The following is a 24,901-nucleotide window of genomic DNA, read 5'->3' as shown; positions in this document are numbered from 1 at the left end:
TGTGATATTGCGAAGCCACACATATCATAAAATGAGTTTCTCTTTTAAACATTATTGCATTTTAAACTGTGCAATAATTTTACTTCTAAAGTGTGTTTGCAGTATGGTATCAAAATTTCTCTAATGACCCCTTACCGGTATTTTTCATTCAAGGAGTCTATAAGTGACTTCTACTGGTATTACTCTGGGAAGGATGTCATCGATGAACCAGGCAAAAAAAATTTCTCCAAAGCTATGACAGTGGCAAAACAGATTTTCAACAGTCTAACTGAATATATCCAGGTAACACTGGAGCAGATCAGACCTTTATACAGATTGGATGCTTTTGCTGTTTTGCCTATAACACATAGTCTCTTATTTCAGGGTCCATGCAATGGCAACCAACAGTCCCTAGCCCACAGCAGGCTGTGGGATGCTATTGTTGGCTTTCTTCATGTCTTTGCCCACATGATGATGAAGCTGGCACAGGTATATACATATAATTCAATCAATCGAATTAATTCCAAATTAAATGTATTTATTTCTCTGTAGAGGTGAAGACAATGTTGCCTCTGTTCTGTAACATCATCAATTGACCTCCTGACCTCTCATGCTGCATTTTATTTTCAGTGACCATGAAAGAAAGTCAGTGGTAAACATAAAAGGTGTGATGCCCATTACATGTGAATTATACTTCTGCATCACATCTATGCTGTAACTTATGCCATAAAATGCAACCGCATTTTAACCCTACGCCACAACTTTCTGCCTAACCTGACGTGCGCCTTTCAAGAAATGTAGCTACACGTCTGCTGGATGCATACTACAACGAGTTAAATGGCGTGGAAGGTTGCAGTGTAGGGATAAATATGAGTTCCTGGTTACTACCTAAGTTAGGACGTAGATTTTCTGCATAAATCCAAATCAAGCTTCAGCTTTACAAAAAAAAAAAGCTTTTGCTTTACACTGATTCTGTTTGTATAGTATGTTAAACTTTGGTACTCAGTGTAGACGTGGTATCAAGAAAATCTTTTTGAAGTACCTCCCCTGGTTTTATACCTTACAACGGTTCTTTCCTTTATTGCACATGAAAAAGCTCTGTTGTTATAAACCTGACAGTAAACACATAAACTTTTCTGTGAAACAATTGACAGAAGCACCTTACAGTACACCTCAATATTACAGAAAATATTACAATTTCTAATTTCTTAAAAATTGATTTTATTTCATTATGTATTTGATTGGTCATTTTGGTCATATTTTGACATGTTGCCTAAGTATTAGTGTAAAAGATTAAATTATAATTTTGTGAGTTTCATGTGACTGCTTACATTTCAGGGTTATGGTATTATTTATGCAGGCTCTCCGTGACAATGGTTTCCCTTTCTGGGAGATCATTGTTATTTGACTACCTGCACTTTTTCCTGTTGTGAATTGCCTGGTGTAAAAAATAGAGTTCATCAGCATTAAATATAATACACATTAAGAGATTTAATAATAAGACTTGCCCAGTTGATTCTATACGATTTACTATTTTAATTTAAAACTATACCATATAGTTATACTTTAAAATGAACTTAAAGGTCAGTTACTTATTTATGAATTAAGTACTAAAAAGTTGGACTACTGTTCAAAACATGGGAAAAAGGGAACTGTAAATCAAATACTATGATTTAAAAAATTTATTTATAATATGATTTATTGAATTTATATGTTGTCCGACAAAGGAAAAGAAATGCTTTACAGAGAGAGTTCCTTAAGTCTTTCAGACTTTAATAAGTTAGAGAAACGTTCAACAGTCAGTGAAATAGTTGGTGTGTAAATAGTGTGTTAAATTTGGTGATTTCATCATCAACAGAAAATAACGGCATTAAAAGTTTTAGAGAATCCAAAGACATCTCTGTACACTAGAGACAAAGCTGAAAACCAGTCGTGTGGTGAAGATCTTTGGGTCCTTAAGCAGCTCTGCATTTAAAAATGTATCGGGTTATGTCATGTATTAGTGCTTCAGTGCTTAGGAGCAATGGAGTACAGGCAGGCCTCTGGTCCAAACCTGTGTGGTTTATGAAGGAGGCTGAAAACTGTTGAGTATCAAAAATCTCACACCAAACAAAAATTCTTATCTATACTTGACCACATAAATAGCAAACTATTGTTTATTGCCAGAGGTATGTTTAGCACCAGGAGTTTTAAATGAAATTTTATATAATAATGAGCATGATTTTTTTTCTGTGTTGCTTTGAATTATTATAACTATACACAGTGTTAAAGCGTTTTCTGATTGGATGATTTTTAAAATCCACAAAGCTATTTGTGATGCTAGTGCTATAAACAAAAGGTCAAAATATTTACATATGTAGACATTTCCATTCTGTTTAGTGCATTAATCCTCTGCAGATAACTGAGGCTAATAACATTTATCATTGATAGCTTTTGCATGCATAATCTTTTTAAACATGTGGCCAGATTAAGAGATGATCCATGCTTGATCTGTAAGTTCCCAGCTCAGCATATTTTAACAGATATTACGCACCTAAAACAAATTACCTTACCATGTGCTTTTGCTCTTCAGCTGATAGTCTCACAGTCAGCTTCTCTGTTTTACATTTATCATTGTGTTTCAAAGTCTACATCAAACGTGTGCATTGTTTTGCTGTCAAATGAAAGAAAGCACACACGCAAAATGTAAAAAAACATATGTGAGTGTATTTTGTTTAACACCTGAATAATTTATTATTATTGAAATTGTCTTCCACATGGTCAATGCAGGGTAAAGTATGTATCTACTTTTTTATTTATTAATGCAGTATTGTGTTTACTAGTTTTTCATTTATTCAGTGTTGGTTTCTCTTATCAGGCTGTTTTATATCCACCTGCTTTAAACAGAACTCAGTAAGAGTCAGTATTTACTCAATGCTGATTACAGTGTATTTCCAAACAAAACTGACATACTAGCACGTTGAGTCATTTAAGGAAATAGAAAAACAGTTTGATATATATATCAGATTTTATTTTATTTTTTTCAGTACACTATACAGTGAACTAAACCTTTCTGTAGCACATTAGGCCTCATGAACAGCAAACGGTATATTTTCAGACACTGCAATAGTCTTTTTGTTTTTAGTTTTTACCCTATAAAGCGATTTTCAGAATTATGTTAGCACCATGAGTTTTAAAGTAACGGCCTTATAATTAAAAAATAAACATAGTTTATACTTAGGCAGTTTGTGACAAAGAAGCAGGTGACTACAAAACTTCCTGAGGGAGGGCCTGACTTTTAACCTCAACTGTTGGAGTATACACTTTAATATGAAATTATTTTGTCTTTGTATATACACTTTAATGTGACATCTACTTCGTGTGCACACATTTAACAGAAATTACAATTTTTTAACTTTTTTTTTCTTTTTTCATTTACAGTGTGTTGAGCTGTGGCTTGTGTGTTGCTTCGATTTAAAATAACTATATATCTATGAATTTTTTTGCAGTTTTTCCTCTGTGCACCACCATAGTGCAGTTTACATCAAACTGGCTTTCAGCTTTAATTCACTGGGTTTTACAACAATTTGGATTTACCTCTTGACGAATTACACAGTCCCGACTTTGTCTCAAAATGTACTGGATAATTACCTGACAAGCAGTTTTATGGCCAGGTGAGGTTTGGTCCTTCCCTATTCCATGACAAATGTAGGAGATATCATATCTGAAGTTGATTCAAAGTGATTTGAATCAAAGTAAAATCATCATTAGGGTAAAAAAAATAAACATATCAGAGAAATAACATAATCCTTTAGGACAAATCCAAATCAAATCTGGTACAAACCTACAAAGAAGGAATGCAGTGGCGAGCTCAGCAACACCAAAAGGCCTGAGAGACCACAAAAGACAACTGATGTGAATGATGATAGCATTTCCTTATTGATGAAGAAAAACAACTTTACAACATCTAACCCAATCAAGAACACTCACAGTCAGTGCATTACTCCTAAGCTCTGCAATCAAGAGATGCCTTATTGAATGTAAATACAGAGAGTTTACAAGTGTTACCACTAGTTACACTCAAGAACAGTGCAACAGAGTCATTGTCTGTAAATTATTTTAATCCAGGTATCATAATCAATCGTTAAATGTTAAATTATATTCCTTAGTTCTATTACTTTTGAGTATCTGAGAAGCTGTGTATAAAAATGGTAATTCTCTGGGGTGGTACACAGAGGCAAAACTACAAAAATGGTATCTTTGTCCAGTAAATTATGGACCTAACTCTACATTTACACACAAGCTTCTGCTTTAACTTCTAATGCTCACTGTCATAGAAATGTAATATTCACAAAGGGGTACATGAGATTTAAGCACTGTTTTATCACAAAAATGGGGAAAAAATTTTCACATTATGGCATCTTTAAAAACCATTGTTACGTTTTGATAAATTCTCTCAGCATGACGATTTGGTTCATTAACATCCTCCTTTGTTATGAATGTGATTGTATACAACACACAGTATTTTGAATGTCCAGTTCTTATCATAACAAGGTTTTGGGTTCCTGACACTTACAGTATAACTTGTGCTTTCAACTTTACCAAAGACTGTGTCTTTATGTAAACCTCTAATGTTTCAAGACAGTATTGTTGTCATTACTGTAAGGTCTTGTTCTTCTTTCATGGTCACAGGACTCCAGCCAGATTGGTCTGCTGAAGGAGCTTCTTGACCTACAGAAAGATATGGTTGTTATGTTGCTGTCTTTATTGGAGGGTAAAATAACTTTCTCATCACTTTTATGTCAGTTTTCATCTTTTTATCCTTTTCCAGTTTCAGGTTTTTTTAAATTCTGCTTTGTATTTATTCAGGAAATGTGGTAAATGGTACAATCGCTCGCCAGATGGTCGACATGTTGGTAGAGTCCTCCAGCAATGTGGAGATGATACTCAAGTTCTTTGACATGTTCCTCAAACTGAAAGATATCGTGGCTTCAGATGCTTTCCGTGATTATGTGACAGACCCTCGAGGGTTGATCTCAAAGAAGGACTTCCAGAAGGCGATGGACAGTCAAAAGCAGTACTCCCCCTCTGAGATTCAGTTTCTTTTGTCCTGCTCAGAAGCAGATGAAAATGACATGATCAATTATGAAGAGTTTGCCAGTCGCTTCCAGGAACCCGCCAAAGACATTGGCTTCAACATTGCCGTGCTGCTCACCAATCTGTCTGAGCACGTCCCTCATGACACCAGGCTACAGAACTTCCTGGGACAAGCAGAGAGTGTGCTGAACTACTTCCGTCCGTTCTTGGGGCGAATTGAAATAATGGGAGCCAGTAGAAAGATTGAACGCATCTACTTTGAAATCAGTGAGGTTAACCGCAGACAGTGGGAGATGCCTCAAGTAAGAGAGTCCAAACGGCAGTTCATCTTTGATGTCGTCAATGAGGGTGGCGAATCAGAGAAGATGGAGATGTTTGTCAACTTCTGTGAAGACACCATCTTTGAGATGAATATAGCCTCACAAATTTCAGAGCAGGAGGAAGAGGAAAAGGGGGAAGAAGAAGATGAAGGGGAAGAAGGAGGAGGTGAGGGTGGAGGAGGTGGGGAAGGAAATGGAGGAGGAGATGAGGATAATAATGGAAGGGAAGGTCCACATGAATCAACCTCTGCCTTTGTAGATTTTATAAACAGCATGTTAAGCTTCCTCGGCATTTTCACCTTCCGCAACCTTCGCAGACAGTATCGTAGAGTGAGAAAGATGACCTTCAAGGAGATTGTAGTGGCCTTGTCCACTTTTTTCTGGACCATACTGATGAGTATACTACACTTCATTTACAATGTATGCAAAGGTATCTTTATGATCATCTGGCAAACATTGTTTGGAGGTGGCTTGGTAGAGGGAGCCAAAAATATCACAGTCACTGAGATTTTAGCCAGCATGCCAGATCCCACCCAGGACGATGTGCATGGCGATGGACCAGGGGAGCCAAGGACAGGGGAGGAACAGGACACTGGAGGTGTAACAGATACTGGTGAGACTGGGAGTGGAGAGGAAGAAGAGGAGGATACCCAAGAAAAAGAGGGTGGGAGGATACCAGGAATGGATGCTCCAGGTGGACTTGGAGATATGGGTGTGGAGGCACCAGTTGAACCTCCAACTCCTGAAGGAACTCCCATAACAAAGAGAAAAATGGTAAGGAGTAGCTTGGTCTTCTCTATCAGTCGTTTGTGATTATACATCTACCAAAAATGTGGATAGAAAACATCAGGTCTTGTGCAGTAGATTCTTTTTTCTACAGGCACCAGAAGAGACTGATGCTAGTCAGAAACCACCAGAACCTCCTCCTGTAGAAGAACCTCCTACGGAGCCTGAAAAGGCTGAGTAAGACTCTTTAGTTGGTGTTGTGTCTATACTAATGTGCTTCAAGCATTTCCCTCTCCCTTCCATGGCTCTAAATCAGGTTATACCTTTTAGCCAGGACAATCCAGGAGGATTACAAAAAACAACTTTGAACAGTTTGAGGTTAATGATTATCTGAATGCACATTTTTATTAAAAGGGTTGGTTTTCATTGCATTGAAGCAACTTCCCGAGCTAAGAAAAAGATCATGGAAGTTTTAGTGCACCATGATTTTTAAATTGATGGAATGAATTGATATGACATTAACTCAAGACTGTTTATTTTTTAGTGCTGAAACTGGAGAGAAAACAGAGAAAGAATGTGAGAGCAAAGAAGAAGTAGAACCAGAAAAACCAAAGAAATCAGCAGCCAAAAAAGAAAAGAAGCTGAAAAAGGATGGAGGTTTTCAAATCTGGACTGAGCTGGAAACCCAAAGGAATAAATTTATGGTAGTATTTGTGTCAAAAGTGATTTTGTTGTGCAATTTTAATGTCAGTATCAAGTGATTGATCAGTTGAAGAATATTTATCTGTCTTTTATAGAACTATCTTTCCAGAAACTTCTACAACCTGCGTTTTTTGGCTCTGTTCCTCGCATTTGCCCTGAACTTCATTCTTCTTTTCTATAAGGTAAAAAGAAATATCTTTAATTTAATCTATCCCTTTTTTGCCTGGAAACTGGGATGAGTCTGTTTAATGTGGCTACTGTCTGTTCTTTGATCATTTTACCCTGTCAACTCTTAGGTGTCGGACAGCCCGCCTGAGGGTGAAGAGATGGAAGGCTCTGGACTATCTGAGGGAAGTGGGCTGTTTGAAGGGTCTGCGTTGTTTGAAGGCTCAGGCGAAGAGCTTGAAGGATCTGGAATTAATGGTGGAGGAGATGAAGATGAGGAAGATGTTCCAATTTATTACTATTTAGAGGAGAGCACTGGATACATGCAGCCTACTTTGTCCTTTCTTGCGATCCTTCACACAGTCATTTCATTCATCTGTATCATTGGCTACAACTGCCTGAAGGTAGGCTGGACACACGTCGGTAGGCTGACGTCTTTTTTGAAGCCCAGGTTGCTCTGATAGTTGCCTTCCTCTCATCTGTATTTTTGGTTCAGGTGTTTCTCATCTTCCTCCTAACAGGAAGGTCAGGACAGCATTGGGTAGCCAATCCATAACATTATTCAAACACATCAAAACAAACACAAGTGTTTATTTCCAAGTATAGGATTATTTGCAATCGCCATAATGACTATATGGGTTACTTGGTCTGCAGTGAACATGCTTCCTCTGCCCCCAGCATCTGGTCATCTAGCAATTCTGTAAAGTAACAATTTCAGTATTTTTACATCAATGGTATTGGTGTGTTTCTCATTGGCATATGGCAGTGCTACAAATCTTTGTGCGAAGTGACTGTGCTAACCGATTCTCATTTCAAGATGTCCTTATGGTGCTTGCTACAGTGTAGCGGCTCGAGTTAGGCTGGACCCGTTGGCCAGCTACCCTCAGGGTCATTCCACGGTTGATTACATGGTCCACTATTGTAGCTCTGATGTCATCAGCAATTCTATTTCTTACTCTTCCTACCCTTCCTCTCCACCCTCCTCATCTTCCTCTCCCCCCTCCTCATCTTCCTCTCCCCCCTCCTCGTCTTCCTCTTGCTCCTCCTTGTCCTTGTCGTCCTCTTCATCCTACTTCTTCACCTCCACGTCCTCTTCCTCGGCCTCCTCTACTTCTCACTCTTTCTGCTCCCTCCATTGTACTCCGCACACACAGCTTACCTGTATTATAGTGCTTAGGCTGATTGCAAAGTGAACTAATTATCTAAAAAAGTTTTCACATGTGAAAGTGTGCCAGACAGTTGGCAAATTAGTGTTAATGATAGCCATACATGTGTATACTTTTGCTAGGAGTGTGTTGGAAATTTGGTAATTGAGTGTTGTGCAGTGAATTGTGCCTACAGTTTTGCAAAGTGTGTGTTACAAAATTGCAAACTGAGTGCAAAGCAGTTTTTGTGCTTTTAGTTTTGCAAACTCAGTGAGTGGTTTTGCTATAAGTCTGAATAGTTTTAGAGATTGTGCTACAGGAATCACAGTTAGGGTTTAAGCATTCAGAAAAAACTGTAATCTAGCTGTGTTTGCTTTTGCAAGAGAACTACAATGTTTTGATTATTGGGTGACAGGTTTTCTTATTTGTGTGAAGAGTTTTGCAAAATTAGCCAATAGTTACAAAAAATGTGCTTAAGCAATCAGAAAAAACTGTAAACATTTCTGACGATGTCTCTAGTTCATGAGTGGCTTGATATTAGGAAGGCGACAGTTATAGCTCATTACCAAGCCATCTGTGTGTGGTTGCTCTCGATGCATTGACAGCAGCCTCAGTTCATTATGAAGTTCTCCCAAGTTTTTGAGTGGACTTTTATTTAGAGCTCTCTCAAGGCTTCAGTGATTGCAGTTGCTTGTGCATTTCTTCCTAGCACATTATCAATAATAGGCTTTGATACAGTGCACTGCAAAATATCAGCCTTCTCAGCACTGACCTTATGCAGCTTAGCTTTCCTGTGGAGGGTGTTGATGTTTGTTATCTGCAGAACTGTCAGTAGTCTTCTCCATGGTTGTTGTTGCATTTACTTAGCTAGTCTAGGAGGAGGCAGTAGTTTGAATAGTATTTAATTAAACATTATAAAATGCAAAATTACATATAAGAATTTGAAATACTGGATCTCATGGTCTAAGGTCCATAATAATCAACACTAATGCTAAGCTAGCCAAGAACCCAGAGTGATGATAAAGCTGTGTTTGCTGACCCCAGCCCAGTAACTAGACCCTGAACTTCAACAGGTAATAAACAGATGAGTAGTCAGGCTGATGCCTCCATTACTACCTGTTCATGTTCTTACAGCAGAAATACTGTGGCGATGGCTTTAAAGTCTCTTGATGCTGGTTTTCAATGTTGCTTTGTGCTGTCAGCTTTGTGTTCATACCTAAATAATGAGATCATGTATGTGTCCTGTTAAAATCTCCCAATTCTTTTAATCTTTGGGCTGAAGGAAGGACAATACTCGGTGTATAAATGCTCGATCAACAATCATTTATTTCCATACAATTCAACACTTAAGAGCATAAGAACGTCCGGACGGGAGAGATGCTTGCAAAGGGTCACAGCATGTCTCAAACTGGTGGAGGGTTACTCAAGCTCTTATAGCCTTTAGTGGCCCCCACCTAGTTGTAAAAGCCTAAACATTCACATTCTTTCTCTGTTACGGCACCTAAGTAATGACCTCGGCTCCCTGTCTTTCTGCTCTCTGTAAAGGTGGGGGTATGGAATGTGGTCTGTTTCTTCTATTATCGGCACAAGGTCCTCTGCACACAACATTCTCTTCATGATTCAGCAGTATGAAATGTCAAGAAACAGTGTAACACATTCACAGCAGATCAAGGGTACAGGGTAATGCGCACCTGTCTAACAAATCCAAAAAAGGTCACATTCTTTTAACTCAAAAATATAATGGAAACTAAGCTACATACACAGCACCCAATCTAGACTAAAGGATATTATATGACCTACAGCAGTTAACATAATTCAACTACTTTAACTACAGATATAAGATAACATATGATAACAGAATAATCTCACAGTCCTCATTAGGATTGGGATTTGTGTTGGTGTATGGGGCTGCATGTTGTTAGGTCTGCTGTTAAGTAGTAATTATGATCCAGCACATTTCAGGTCAGAGAAAGCAAAGTAATATAAAGAGTAGTATAATAAATAATTTTAACTTGGGAGTAATTAATTATACTGCTTAGCAATTGTGGTGACTCTCAAAGCAAAGTCAGAGAGAATCGAATGAGAATCAGAAAGTCGATAATGGAAAAAAAATGGAATGGAATTGCTAAATTTTTATCAATTCCCATCTCTATTTCTTCATAAATATTGACAGATTTTGATAAATTGTATTGAATCATCCGCATACCTCAGTGAAACAGCACTTGCTATTGTTTCTGCCAGATTCCCCTGGTTATTTTTAAAAGAGAGAAAGAACTTGCGAGAAAGCTGGAATTTGATGGCCTCTACATCACTGAGCAACCTGAGGATGATGACATCAAGGGCCAGTGGGACAGATTAGTCCTGAATACACCGTACGTAGATACAGAAAACAGCTTTTAATAGTGAGAAGCAGGCTCACAAGAAAATTCTGAAAAGCTTTTTTCTTTATGTAATTGACAAATGATCCTATTTTCCTGCAGCTCTTTCCCAAACAACTACTGGGATAAATTTGTCAAGCGAAAGGTGAGTTAAGATTGACTCAAGTGGTCTTAACTTTGAGCTCAGTACAGCATGTTCACATGTAATGGCATGTCCATGTCCAGGTTCTGGATAAATACGGAGACATTTATGGAAGAGAAAGAATTGCTGAGCTCCTGGGGGTTGATTTAGCTTCCCTGGATGTGAGTCAACAACATGAGAAGAAACAGGAAGAACCAGATAACTCTGTGTTTGCATGGTACCGTATACAGTCAGATGCACATTTGGCATGATTTCTGAAAACTAAAACAAGCACATTAAAGAGAATGTTGTCTCTTTTAGGGTGACTTCTATTGACATCAAGTACCAGATCTGGAAATTTGGTGTGGTGTTCACAGATGGTGTAAGCAAACCTATATACTATATCATACTATACTATTTCTGCACTACATTGTACTAAATTATACTTACACATCTCTTTGTAGACTTTTCTTTATCTCTGTTGGTACTTGGTGATGTCTTTGCTTGGGCATTACAACAACTTCTTCTTCGCCTGTCACTTGCTGGATATTGCGATGGGTGTCAAGACTCTTCGCACTATCCTGTCCTCAGTCACACACAATGGCAAACAGGCAAGAGCAGGAAATACTCACTTGCACTAATGTTGTTTAAGCTTCACTTTGCTCACTCTTCTTTCTTCTTCTCCCTGCTAGCTCATGATGACAGTGGGCTTGCTGGCTGTGGTGGTGTATCTTTACACCGTAGTTGCCTTCAATTTCTTCCGCAAGTTTTACAACAAGAGTGAAGATGAAGACGAACCAGATATGAAATGTGACGATATGATGACTGTACGTGATTGTGGATGATAAACAAACTTTGTACTTCCTCTCTCAACTTTGCCACTCCCCACATTTTTTTTTTTACTTTACAGTGTTATCTGTTCCACATGTATGTGGGTGTCCGAGCAGGCGGAGGCATTGGAGATGAGATTGAAGACCCAGCTGGAGATGAATACGAGCTTTATCGAGTGGTCTTTGATATTACTTTCTTTTTCTTCGTCATTGTTATCCTGCTGGCCATCATTCAGGGTATAGAAAATCCTCTCCTGGGAGACAAATCCTTCATTACTCATCAAATGTTATAATTGTATAATTGGTTTGAACTAAAAGTAAAGAAACACAATGGGACAGTGTGAGGAACATCTGGATTACTGTTGGCACAGAAAAGTGATTTTAGGACACGTTCAGATTTTATATACATGTGTGATGATTGTGTTATTGTGTACTGCAGGTCTGATCATTGACGCCTTTGGAGAACTCAGAGACCAACAAGAGCAAGTCAAGGAAGACATGGAGGTACAGTCGTGTTCAGTGTTTATATTTTTCACACATTTATCATGCCACATTGACCACTGTTTTTTTGTGCAGACGAAATGCTTCATATGTGGCATTGGAAGTGACTACTTTGATACAACGCCACATGGCTTTGAGACTCACACTTTTGATGAACACAACCTGGCCAATTACATGTGAGTGCCCCTCTTCTGTCTTACCTTGTATACAGTTAGGTCCATATATACTTGGACACTGACAAAAGTTTTTTTTTTTTTTTACCTATTTCCTAAAACATATTTGAGTTATATTATGGGTGTGGGCATAATGTGTAGACTATCTGCTTTCACTTGAGAGTATCAACATTTAAATTGAGTGAAGGGTTTAGGAGTTTCATCTGTTTAGCATGTACTACTCTCTTTTTAAAGGGAGGGTGTCAAAAAAGTAATTGGACAATTGACTCAAAGGCAGAGGTGGGCAATTCTTTCGTTATATCAATATCAATCAAGCAGATAAAAGGGCTGGAGTTGATTTGTGGTGTGGTGTTTGCATTAGGAAGATTTTGCTTTGAACAGACAATATGTGGTCAAAGGAGCTCTCCATTCACGTGAAACAAGCCATTCTTCAGCTGCAAAAACAGAAAAACCCATCTGAGAAATGACTACAATATTAGGAGTGACAAAATCTACAGTTTGGTACTCCTGAGACAGAAAGAAAGAAAGAAATCACTGGTGAAGTCAGCAATGCAAAAAACCTGGATGTCCAAGTAAGACAACTGTTGTGGATTATTGCAGAATCATTTCAATGTTAAAAAGAAACTCTTTCACTCCTTCCCAGGACATAGGCGTATCAATATCCAAGTCTACCATAAAGAGAAGACTGCATCAAAGCAAATAAAGAAAGTTCACTGCAAGGTGCAAGCCACTCATAAGCCTTAAGACGGCTAGATTTGACTTTGCTAAAAATATCTAAAAAAGGAAGCACAGCTCTGGAAAAACATTATTTGGACAAATGAAACCTTTACCAGAATGATGACAAGAAAAAAGTATAGAGAAGTTGTGGAACAGCTCATGATCCAAAGCATATCACATCATCTAAAACACGGCTAAGGCAGTGTGGGCATGCATGGCTCCCAGTGGCCCTGGGATGATGTGACACAGGACAGGACAGAAGCAGCCGAATGAATTCGGAGGTGTTCATAGACATACTGTTTATGTAAACCCAGCTAAATGCAGTCAAATTGATAGGGCAGCGTTTCATAATACAGATGGACAATGACCCAAAACATATAGGCAATGCAACCAACCAGTTTATTAAAGCAAAGAAGTAAAATATACTTGAATTACCAAGTCAGTCGCCTGATCTTAACCCAGTTGAGCATGCATTTCACTTGTTGAAGACTAAACTTTGGACAGAAAGGTCCACAAACAAACAGCAACTGAAAGCTGCTGCAGTAAAGGCCTGACAGAGCATTAAAAAGGAGGAAACCCAGCATCTGATGATATCTATGAGTTCAAGACTTCAGGCTGTCATTGCCAGCAAAGGGTTTCCAACCAAGTATTAGAAATTAACATTTTATTCTCAGTTATTTAATTTGTCCAATTACTTTTGAGGCCCTGAAATGAAGGGATTGTGCTAAAAATGCTTTGGTTTCTCACATTTTTATGCAATCTTTTTGTTCAACCCACTGAATTAAACCTGAAAGTCTGCACTTCAACTACATCTGAGTTGTTTCATTTAAAAGTCATTGTGATATTGTACAGAAGCAAAATTAGGAAAAAAGTTGTCTCTGTCCAAATATTTATGGGCTTAACTGTAGTATATCTCTACATGGATGCACAAATAAGAAAATATTCACAGGATCTTTTTTTTTCAGGTTCTTTTTAATGTACCTCATCAACAAAGATGACACCGAGCACACTGGGCCGGTCAGTCTGAAGGTTTTTATTACAGTTTTTCTTTAGTTAGTGTGCTCCATTCAAGGCCTCACATTATCTCTTGTGTTCTTATATCGTGTCTTTTCAGGAGTCATATGTGTGGAAGATGTACCAGGAGCGCTGTTGGGACTTCTTCCCAGCTGGAGACTGTTTCAGAAAACAGTTTGAGGATCAGCTCTCTTAAAATATTTCCTTCAAATATTTTACAAATGAGGTTGTCATGTCATATCACAGCAAACTGGAATTGTCTAGAAAAATCAAGAAAATCCTGTTTGTGAACTATTAAGATGACTATTAATAAAAACTTTAATAATTTCTATGGATAATTAGGAATAAGAAGGGATAAGAATTTGCCCTAGAAGGGAAATTCATGCCAGTCTTTTTGTAAAGTTTAGTCATTTAGCTACTTATTTGTAAAGCATTGCCTCTGACACAAATTTAGAGAATTTATGGATTTTGCTCATTAGTTTTCTAATGTCACTCACAGTTAACCTGTTTCAAAGAAAGCAACTTACCAGTTAATGTGCAGTAACTCAAGCAGACTACCACACATATCACACATGCATATTAATTGTACTTACATACTATTCAGTCTCAATTATATGCTTTGGTGGTTGTGGCATCATTGGAACTTTAGCATATTTATTTGTTAGAACAGCTGATTTTTTCCAGTTTTAATTTCTTCACATACTACAGTATTTATGTTGAATTTTATTTAATGTTTTTTCCTAAATTAATTTAAAAGTCTGGGATAGTGAAAACATTAGAGTACATTACATTAGGGTAAGCTTGACTGTAATATCACTATTAGTTGATCTTGGACTTGGCATTAAACAGTATGTGTAATAAAGATGAGTTTGATCAGCAGTGGCTCGAGTAGCCTTTGTTATTGTATTTAACACAATTAATAAACACACACAAAAATGCAGCAAGCGAAAGCTGCAATTCAAAAAGAATGAAAAAGACGGAAAAATTAAAACCAGGTTAATGTTCACTTCAACCATTTTTAAGCTTTTAAAGTTTTTTATCAAGCACTTCACCATTCATTAGACAGTAATCCTCTTTAGCCTGAAATGATAAATGCATTTATTCGCTGTCACTGAATCCCCAAGTGTGCATCCCACCAGTTAACCTTTACTCTAACTATTTTTCAATGGATGCATTTTACTAGATTATATAATAAAAGTCGATTAAAGGATAACATTTAGATTATTTGTTGGCAACTTTGCAAAGTCATTGCAAGTTAGTTTGCATTTCAGCTACTAAAACCAGCTATTTAAAACCCTGGTAGGTTCCAATAAACCTACAATTTTTTTAAATGTGGACTTACTTTTTTTAAGTAAATGTAAGTGCAAAAAAACTATTGTCTGATTAGACACGGGTTGATAAATATTCACAGTTTAAGATGACAATGCACTAAATTGTCCCCAAAACCCCCCAAAATGTTATTATTTTTATTTTCATGACAGCAACAAAACCTCTGGTTGATTAATTATATTGTTGGCTTACTATTCATGGTGTGTATTTAATAAAAGAAATGGATGTCTGGTGATGGTTTGATGATTTAAAATGACTTTCAGTTGTAATATCCATTTGGTGTATGTAAAAGCAAATGGGTATTAAAAACAAACATTCAAAAACAGTCGAATCATCCTGATTTACACAGTATCTCTGCACGCACTACAGCACTCTTTCTCTCATCACAACCCATTTTCATACCATGCTGCTGAACTTTGACTCTGTGGAGCATCCCAGCTGACTGGGGATTAAAGCTGAGCATTAAAAGCTCACATTGAGCCTCATGTGCTTTTTGGCCATTCTGTGTGCAAACATTTCTCTCTCAGCCCACTGGAGTCACACATCGACTGTAAACATGAACATCTCGGGGATACATCAGGGCATGCTCAGGATGTATGGTGAGTCGGATCTTTACTTCAGGTGTGGATCTTTCTAGCGGTTGGTATGTGTTGCTTTTTGTAGGGCTTACGGTAATTTTCCAGTTTGTTGTGTACTTTCTGTCATGCTATTGCAAATGCAGATTTTGTTTATATATATTTATGTATAATTTCCATCATTATCTCATGGCATGGAGATGGTGTTAAAAAAGGATGATAAATAGGACAAGTTAGCAATGCTCTTGAGTACAATTTTAATAAGAGAAACCTATCAGTCTTCTCATCTTTGTATCCATTAGCAACCATATTATGAGTTTTTCTTCAAATAAGTACAGACGAATCTATATATACATTGTTTCACTCAAGATCCAAAGCTGTGACAAATGCTGATAGAAACATGACCTAAAGCTGTAGTTTGAAAAAATTGCTAAAAAGATGCTTAGACAGTTGGTATTTTAATACCCATATGTTGTTTACCATTTGCATATAGAACAAGTAAACACAAAGTGTGCGTGCGATTACACTATATGATGTGCACACGGTGGTCAACAGGATCTGATTCATGCTTGATCCCCCAACCATCTGACTGCCTTTAATCTGCTGGGATGATGGAATGACACAGTGTTCATTCTTTAATCCACGTGTACAATGTTCCCTCTGCTATCTTGATCACTCTCAGTATCCTCTGGGGGTTTTGTGATTCTGATTGGAATTGTTTATCACATTGTCATTTTGTCAACAAGCATTTTCTACACAATGACTGTTGACTTTTTCTCTGCATTTCTGGTTCAGGTGGATTTATTTTCAAACAGTGGAAGAAAAGATTTCTCCTTATAACTGCTGAAGGCAGTCTCCTAGTGTGCCATGATGCATCATCCCCTCCCAGCCAGCTGGTACTCTTGCAAAACAGTTGTGAGGCGATTGTGGAAGGCAAGGAGATCTTGGACCTACCTAAATTACCCTCTGGCGGGGGCAGAGATTGCTGCTTTGCTCTGATCCTGCCCCAGAATAAGTATCTGCTGCTGCTGGCGGAAACCTCTGCAGAGTGCAGGTGTTGTGGGGCTTTCTCTGCTAACTCTTGGGCCTTGTTTTAGATTACTGCTGCACACATTTAAGTTTAATATAACAAAGTTTGAGTGGTTTGGGGAATATGCCTTTTTGACTATTTTGAAACATATATGTCAGGTGAAAGACACATTAGCTACACATTCCAAAATTTCCAGGTATTCCATTGTTGTACATGAATTTGCATAAAGGTAATAACAATCGCTTTTTTCACTTTCAGCCAGTGGGTGAACGTGCTGAAAAAAGTGAAAAAGGTAAGTTAATAACATATTTATATTATTTATAATTATGTGTAATAATTATTTACAATAATGTTTACTATGTTCACCATCTATGTTTACCATCATTATTAATAATTGTAATTTGTTATCAAGCAAAATAGATGAACTTGATCACATTAATGAAAGAAAAATGATGTGATGCCCCATGTCAAAGAACATGGGGCATCACACCATGCTTTGTATGGCAGATTGGTCAGAGTAGCCATGGTGACCCCATCTACTTTGGTGCATACCACCTATCAAACCTTCTTGCAGACTATTTACACTCCTGGATGCTGCAGGATTTCCTTAGCCACACTGAAAAAAATGATGAGAAACTTGAAAAAGAGTTCAATGTGCTGACTTGTCCTTAAAATCCCCCAAATCGGGATTCCTGAAGTCAAGTATGTATCTGCAAGTGCTGAAAAAAGTAGAGCTTAGAGATACGTACTGAAAGCGCCTGCTAGGGCACCTGTGCAGGCAGTCCATGTCACAACGGTAAAAGCTTTTAAAATTAAAAGGGAGACCTACACAATAGACATGTAGTTTAAATGTTTCTGCCTGGTGTATGTCATTGCTATTCATTAAATGTATGTATCAAAGAGATGTTTCACATAAAACAATGAATGTAGACCACGGGTGGGCAATCTCAGTCCACGAGGGCCGGTGTCCCTGCAGGTTTTAGATGTGTCCTCGAACCAACACAGCTGATTTAAATGGCTAAATTAGCTCCTCAACATGTCCTGAAGTTCTCCAGAGGCCTGGTAACGAACTAATCATGTGATTCAGGTGTGTTGACCCAAGGTGAGATCTAAAACCTGCAGGGACACCGGCCCTCGTGGACTGAGATTGCCCACCCCTGATGTAGACCTTGTAGTGGTGTTAGAAAGAAGGCTGTGAATCACCAGAGTCAGTGGGGCGAAAAAGAAAAAGTGTGAATATATTTTCAGAGAAATCACTATTAGCATGCAAAATCATATTTTCTGTACACACACAGACTATACACTACACTATGGACTCTTTGGAAATTAGATTGATTGATTTACATAAAGAATGTGCTCTGCGCTTTCAGATAATCTTTTAATCCTTAGATTTTTTTTAGTGTTTTAATCAGTCGATTAATTCATTTCTTTGAATTCCTGGCAGACATTGTGTTGGGAACATTATTTTTCTTTAACAGCATCTCCATTTTCTTTTCCACAGAGTCTCTCATCACCTCTCAGTCCTTGCAAGCGACATCAGATGCCACAACCACGTATTACTCTCCGAGATCTTGTGCCTGAACAAATCCTGGATAAAGATCCACCAACTCCACCTGTCAGCGACACAGAGTCATCCTCCCCTGGGCCAATGACTGGCGCTTCCCCGAAGGAGAAAGGTGAGCACTGGTGTTTCTTCTATTTTCATGTAAAAAATATTGCATAGATAGTTTATTAAAACATGTTTTTCAAACTGTTCATTTCAACAGGCAGGAATTCTTCCCGTACTAAGTATCATAAAGGAGGTGCATATTCAGCAGGCTGTTTGCGTCACGGCACTATCAATAATGCCCAAGCAATGAAGGCAGTTTATCTGCTGATGGGAGGGGCTGCTGCTTCCTCTGCCATGGGTTATTTAGGCACATGCTCATCTTCTAATCTGGAAGCCAAAGCCCCGGATCTGCCACTCTGCACAGATTTCTCCAGCATGGGACCAGCAGGAGGGTACCACACTGGCACTCCTGCACTCGACTCCGCCCACTTTAACAGCTTTGACTTTGAAGTGGCCAACACGTTCTCACTCCCAACTCGTCAAACGTGTGACGCATGGTCAGGCTCCCTCTGCTGCACTTATGGACGCGCAGGGTACCCCCCTCGCGTCGGGAATTGACGTGAAGGGTCCTCCGATTGAAGAGATTGCCGCGGAAGAGCCTGTTGTCGGTATATTTATATATTTCCGAAATCACTTTGTAGTGACGTATACTGAACACAATAAATTATATAATGTAAACAACTACCTGAAAAACAGGTAGAACGATACTTTTGTATGGTTTATTGCATTTGTGGAGGGAGTGATGTATGCTGGGTAATGGCACAGCTAGCTACTGGGTGACTTTATTCACCCGCTTCGGCTGTTATCAGTCCATACAATGGGCGTTATTAGCACAAATCAGTCCCATAGATATGGGCCATCTCCTGCTAGATTGTTCAGAAGGTTGTTCTCATCCATCCAGATGGAGGATCACTAACAGGAGCGTGGAAGACTCCAGAATCCACTCTGGCTACTATCCGGTGGATATGCAGTGTTTACAGGTAAGACCGTTTAAACGGACAGCATTTATAGAATGACTATTAAAAGTCAGCGAGTGTCAGTAATGTTAATGTGGTTATGTTAGTAATACACAGAGTGCTAATATAACAGCTTTAAGATGCATTTGTAGATGTTATTACGTGTTTTACCGTCTTTATGGTGCTAGCTTAAAGTTACGGTGTAAACGTTAGCTTATATTGGAGGAAAGCTGTTACTGGTTAAACGATGTTAGCACAGAAATATTAGCTTCTGTCATGACTGATGAAGTTACTAGTTAATAAAGTTTCCAGTAAAGTGTTTAATCGCAGCCACAGACTGACAGCAAATATCTCGATTAGCTTCAGTGCATCTATAATAAATATGTGCAAGTTTCAGTGCTTCGTTTAAACTGTATGATACTTATACTGACCCAGGGTCAGTGTAAAATACAATCCCAGCTGTGTGAACAAAGCCTGGCTCCTTTAATCCTGCATGACAAACCTCAGGATGCAGGTTATTATTACGCTTTCCTGCTGGCACACCTGTCACACCTGAGAGTCAGCTAGAAACTTACAGTGACGTGGACATCATGCAAAGACTGCCAGACTCTGTAATACTGCAAATGATCAGTGACTCAGGTTAACACTAAACTTTAAACGGCACCTCTGTGTCTCTGTGTGCTGAACATCTAGGATTGAGTCAGGCTGCATCAGCTGAAGCTGTTATTTGTATATATCAGTATTTTTTATTCAGGTGTGGGGAAAATACGTAAGACTGCAGTGAAGCGATGCACCAGAGTAATCCCTGGCCAAAGGTATCGTACTCAAATCAGACTACTGATCCAGCCACATCAGCCTTTTGTGAGGTCTGTTTAAAGTTGACTAAAAGTCAACTGCAGGTTCCTGAGAGGTGGACTGTGAGCACAGAAACACATGTTCATACATACAGCTGCAGCAAACTTACATTAATTTTAAATAGATTTGTTACTCTGATGTCTGTCTGTGTGTTAGTCCTCTGACAGACTGGTGACCTGTCCAGATGTGCTCTACCTATGACTACTGGGACAGGCTCTAGCTCCTGTAAAAGAAATTTTCTGTTATTCTCATTTGAAGTATTTAAGTGCTTATGCATATGCTTAGTTGTGACACTGTTACTGTTCAGTGAAAGTTTCTAAAACTAGATGAACTTACTTCAGCGTCAGCAGTTTGAGAAAACAACTCCCTTTACAGGTGCTGATAAGGCCAAGGGCACAAAACAGCACAACCATTGATGCGTTAGGTTTCATAGCGAGACATGTGAAGTGTGGTAGGATCAGTTTAACTTCCTCCCTCTTCCTTGGAATGCATAAAGGAGGAGGAGCACAACTTCTGTGGCAGCGCTGACATGACTGAACTGTGATGTTTGATGTGTGTCGGCGCAGTAATAAATAGCTTGATCACAGCTCTTTCTGTGTTGCAGACTTTATTTAAAAAATTCCACGACACCTCCCCCCCCCCCCCCCCCCCCCCCTCCCACTGTGAACCTGAATTGAATATTCAGAAGACATTTGTTTAAATAGTTCTAGAAATCGGAGCTGTTGGTGTGTCCTTGGATTGTGTGGTAATAATATTAGAGCCTGCAATCTTTCTTACTGAATCTCTACTATGAGTCATGTTACCTGAGATTAATTCTATGTTTACCTGTCAGCCTGGACGAATGTGCTGTGTGAAGGAAATTAAATTAAATCAGATCTGAACTGCGTACATTTAAGGAACCTGTTAATATTTAATTGAAATATGAACCAGTGATTTTTTGATTGCTGATTCCAAGAGAGTCTTTAATTCTCTTCTCTGTTTTCCAGAACAGTTCTCCACAGTCGCTGTCCACATGGGTCAGTGGGACCAAGAAGCACTCTGCTAATGTGGGACTCTGACCAGCAACATCCAGCAGGACCCAGACAGCGTTTTCTATCTCCCAGCTGGAGTTTTTGTTTGTCTGTGACTAGAGAGTCAGATTTTTGTTGAGCTTCACACTTGCAGAGTTAAGTCAGTTTGCAGAGATCCCTCCCACCCTGGCTTTTATGTGCTAGATTTCTTATCTGAAACCACCACAGGTTAACACAGGCTACTGATCCCTGATGGGAGAATCATCAATTTTGGCAACAAAGAAGCCTGGTGGATGTTTGTTTACAGTCTGATGATGGGACATCATGCTCTGCATCTTCAAAGTTTGCCTCCTCATTATTATTCATACCCAGTAATGTGAAGTATGCTCATATCTACTATAACTGAACCAACCTGGTGCTCTTCATTTATGGAGGCTGTTGAGTCTGAATGTTGGATGTTGTGTATCTCGTGTTCTCTGGGCTTTGTTGTCCTCAGTCTTTTCGCAGGATCAGAAAACAAAACCAGGAGGCGCGTAAATGTTTCTTCTCCATGATGTTTCTTCAAATGTTTTTTCTGGATGATGATAAGACTGTGACACGGGATGCCACCTTTGGTCTTGTGATGAAGCAAAGCTCAGGAAGAAGTGTGATTAAATGGTACCCACATGTGTGCTGCTGAGAAGGATGTACAGGGGCACCTGCAGCCAAATCCAAGCCTCAGGTTAGTTGTAGTTGCAGAACGCTATAGACTGAGACAGCTGAGGCATCAAATGTTTGATTAAACGGATGAAAAAGAGAAGTTTCTTCCCTATAAATATCACTTCTTAAAATCTGTAGCAACTTCAAGTCTGTCAGCGTGCTGAGCATGCTCAGAATGTGACAATATATTTTTGTTCAATATTTAATTTCTTTCAGTTGCAATTGATAAATGAAAAAATATATATATTCTTATAATTTAGCAAACTAATTTATCAAAAAAAATATACATATAGCTGTATTAGTTTTAATAAATTAATTTGACAGCTGTATTGAAAATACCATATTGTATTCATACAGAATCAGTTTGGTATCATTGTTTGTCTGATTGCTGAAACTAAGAGCTACTTTGATCTGTTTAGATCTAAAGTATCCAAAGTTGAGCTCTGATGTTTCTTCACCCCTGTGTGTGTGATATGTGATTTCCTACATGCTGGCAGAGCAGAGCAGCAGTTTGTGCTCACAGATGGTGACGGTGTGGAGAGATGGTGGTGTTTCCTCAGAAGAACCAGCAGAGTCACTTGCTGACTGATGTTCGTCTGCACTGCACAGAGGAAATCAACTGACCGAGGTTTGTCCAGTGACGTGTTATGAAATGTATATTTGTTTTATGCTTACAGTTATGTTTTTCTTGACAGAGGCTCTGCAGAGGTTAGACAAAGCAGAGAAAACATGTGCTTTACATTTTACTGTGATTTATTGAGATATTTGTTGCCTGATGTTCAGCAGGAATGGAGAAATAGAATCAAAGGGAGATGTTTTTTATGTTTTTGTAATGATGTAAGTAAATCTTCAATATTATTTATTTGCTTGGTTATATTAGGAGTGTTTCTGAGTGAGGGGGAGAGGAGTCATCATCCAGGTAAAGTGACGTGGATCAGTGGATACACTTGTCTCCCCTTTAAAGGAGACGATCCAAGTCATCCTTAAATGTTAGTGCTTTCAAATACACAAACATTTTTAAAGGACAAAAATGAACATCCAACTTTGACTGTAACACAAAATAAATCTTTGCATGTGTGTTTTCAAACTCTCAGATGGGCAGCATATCAGTCTTGGACTGTCTAACCTGCCGGAGCAGCACTGAATGACCACCGCACGAGCATGTTCCTGCAACATTCAGCATCTGATCCTTCATCTGTGTGCTTCTGCTTTTGGTAAGTAGAGTTACCCAACTCCAGTAACTCTAAACACATGCCATCAATTTCTGACGGCCTGGTTACTTCCTGTCAGTTACTTTAGAAACCATGTGGTCACCTGACCTAACACTGTTTCTTCTTCTTCCCCTTAATGTTCAAGTGTCACATGTCAAACAGCTGGAGAGGAAACTACACCAGTGTACTGGGATGTTTCACCAACACGTGCCAGATGCTGTTCCTTCATGGTGACATCACCAGAGACAGCCCCGCCCACCTCAGGACCTCGCCATTGATCATGATGATTATAATGATGACAGCGAGCGGAACTAAGACTGTAAAAATCCACAACCAGAATGTTTCTTTCTAATTATGAATGAATACTGAGAGCCTCTTTCTGTGTTTTGTCTGTTTTGTTTTTTACCTCATTTGTTTCTAACAAAGTTCACAAACTCACACAGTTTACATTCTGTATGTTTCCATCTTTACCAGCCACTCTAACTGCATTTAAGAAAATAATCCTTAGAAATCGTCATTTTTCTCTTTTGTAATTGATGATAATTCAGTGAATATACTGCGCTGCTTCCTTTTATTGCATCACACATTCCTTTATGTTTTTCAGTGTCCAGTTATTTTTTACTGCTGTTTGAATTCTCTGTATGTTTGACCCTGTAGACAGTTTGATGGACTGCTTGTCTTCCTGTTTGTAACCGCCGCCTGTTTTTTAATAAAGATTTGGATTTCTGACTTCAACACAGCCTCTGTGTGTCCTCCCTTTGTGTCCTCTTCCTCTGTGAATGTGTTGCATGTGTCACAGATTCATTTTATTAACAGCTTTCCCACAGTGAGTTGCATCAGCATTCATTCACAGCACATTGCAGAAGGATTCAGATTAATACAGTGATCTTATGGTCAGAATCATCCTGACAGAGTGCCACTGTAAATGATCTTTCATCAGGTAAATTTTAAAGTTCAGGGGCAGGAGTTATGAAGAATCATACTGACATTAGGACTAATAATATGTACTTACAAAGTCAAAGTTTTTTAATTATGCTAGAATATTGGAAGACAATCAACTTTTAGTGTTTTCCGCATATTAATTATTCTGAAATAGAGACGGTGACTCTAACTGTACAGAAGCACTAAACAACTGACAATCTAACAGACATCATTGGCCTGAGCTGTCATGCACAGTGAGTCTGATCCTTTGCTGTGAGAGTCTGACAAGCATGTTTCTGGTCAGTTTGGAACAAATAATATCACAATGTTGATCTTTTTTTCAATATTCCTTCTCTTTTACGACATAAACTGTGATCAAAGCTACTTATGTTCACAGCATGTAATAATACTGACAGTCCAGGGCATTGTGGTCTGTTGAGCTAGGGTTAGGGTTAGCAATTCAGACATATGTAATCAATATTAAACGATCTGACGTGGGCCACTGTCCACAGTGTTGGGAAATCCATACCAGGCTGGAACAAGTCAAGGTAGGTGAGCATCCACGAGAAGACACAGCAGATGCATCCTACTAATACTGACAGGACCAGGAGACTCCAGAAACCGAGCATCTTCTCTTCAGTGCCATCCTCTCCTGTCACCCTCTCTACCCGCAGCTCTTTAAGTATGGGTTAGATAAGGGCGCAGAGAAACCCTTATTACTAATTTGTATTATAATTCAATTTTCATGAAATATTCATATTCAGTATCGGTCCTTTTATATTATAACCACGTATCCACCCAGGCTCATGGTGGGGCAGGGCTCTGTCCTGGGATGCTTGAGTACAAGGTAATGTACACC

At 38.7% G+C, this 24,901-nt stretch overlaps 1 protein-coding gene across 1 annotated transcript in view; it reads left to right on the top strand.

Moving 5' to 3' along the window:
• LOC101476569 (ryanodine receptor 1) overlaps window positions 1-23,860 on the top strand; it is a 62,890-nt gene extending 39,030 nt beyond the window's left edge. The window contains exons 89-117 of the mRNA XM_076889130.1: window positions 154-282; window positions 364-468; window positions 4,651-4,732; window positions 4,828-6,149; window positions 6,256-6,338; window positions 6,646-6,805; window positions 6,899-6,985; window positions 7,100-7,372; window positions 10,355-10,485; window positions 10,594-10,636; window positions 10,717-10,850; window positions 10,934-10,994; window positions 11,077-11,223; window positions 11,305-11,439; window positions 11,523-11,679; window positions 11,882-11,946; window positions 12,019-12,119; window positions 13,799-13,850; window positions 13,948-15,775; window positions 16,547-16,805; window positions 17,040-17,073; window positions 18,283-18,457; window positions 18,548-18,998; window positions 19,292-19,370; window positions 21,188-21,932; window positions 22,408-22,538; window positions 22,791-22,899; window positions 23,005-23,124; window positions 23,267-23,860. Of these exons, the coding sequence (XP_076745245.1) occupies window positions 154-282; window positions 364-468; window positions 4,651-4,732; window positions 4,828-6,149; window positions 6,256-6,338; window positions 6,646-6,805; window positions 6,899-6,985; window positions 7,100-7,372; window positions 10,355-10,485; window positions 10,594-10,636; window positions 10,717-10,850; window positions 10,934-10,994; window positions 11,077-11,223; window positions 11,305-11,439; window positions 11,523-11,679; window positions 11,882-11,946; window positions 12,019-12,119; window positions 13,799-13,850; window positions 13,948-14,043 (3,363 nt within the window). The 3' untranslated portion in view covers window positions 14,044-15,775; window positions 16,547-16,805; window positions 17,040-17,073; ... (6 more) ...; window positions 23,005-23,124; window positions 23,267-23,860. The remainder of the gene's footprint in view (window positions 1-153; window positions 283-363; window positions 469-4,650; window positions 4,733-4,827; window positions 6,150-6,255; window positions 6,339-6,645; window positions 6,806-6,898; window positions 6,986-7,099; window positions 7,373-10,354; window positions 10,486-10,593; window positions 10,637-10,716; window positions 10,851-10,933; window positions 10,995-11,076; window positions 11,224-11,304; window positions 11,440-11,522; window positions 11,680-11,881; window positions 11,947-12,018; window positions 12,120-13,798; window positions 13,851-13,947; window positions 15,776-16,546; window positions 16,806-17,039; window positions 17,074-18,282; window positions 18,458-18,547; window positions 18,999-19,291; window positions 19,371-21,187; window positions 21,933-22,407; window positions 22,539-22,790; window positions 22,900-23,004; window positions 23,125-23,266) is intronic.
• The last annotated feature ends 1,041 nt before the right edge of the window (window positions 23,861-24,901 follow it).

The sequence above is a fragment of the Maylandia zebra genome, linkage group LG10, assembly GCF_041146795.1.
Source record: "Maylandia zebra isolate NMK-2024a linkage group LG10, Mzebra_GT3a, whole genome shotgun sequence".
NCBI lineage: Eukaryota > Metazoa > Chordata > Actinopteri > Cichliformes > Cichlidae > Maylandia > Maylandia zebra.
This window is presented reverse-complemented; position numbering and strand designations above follow the sequence as displayed.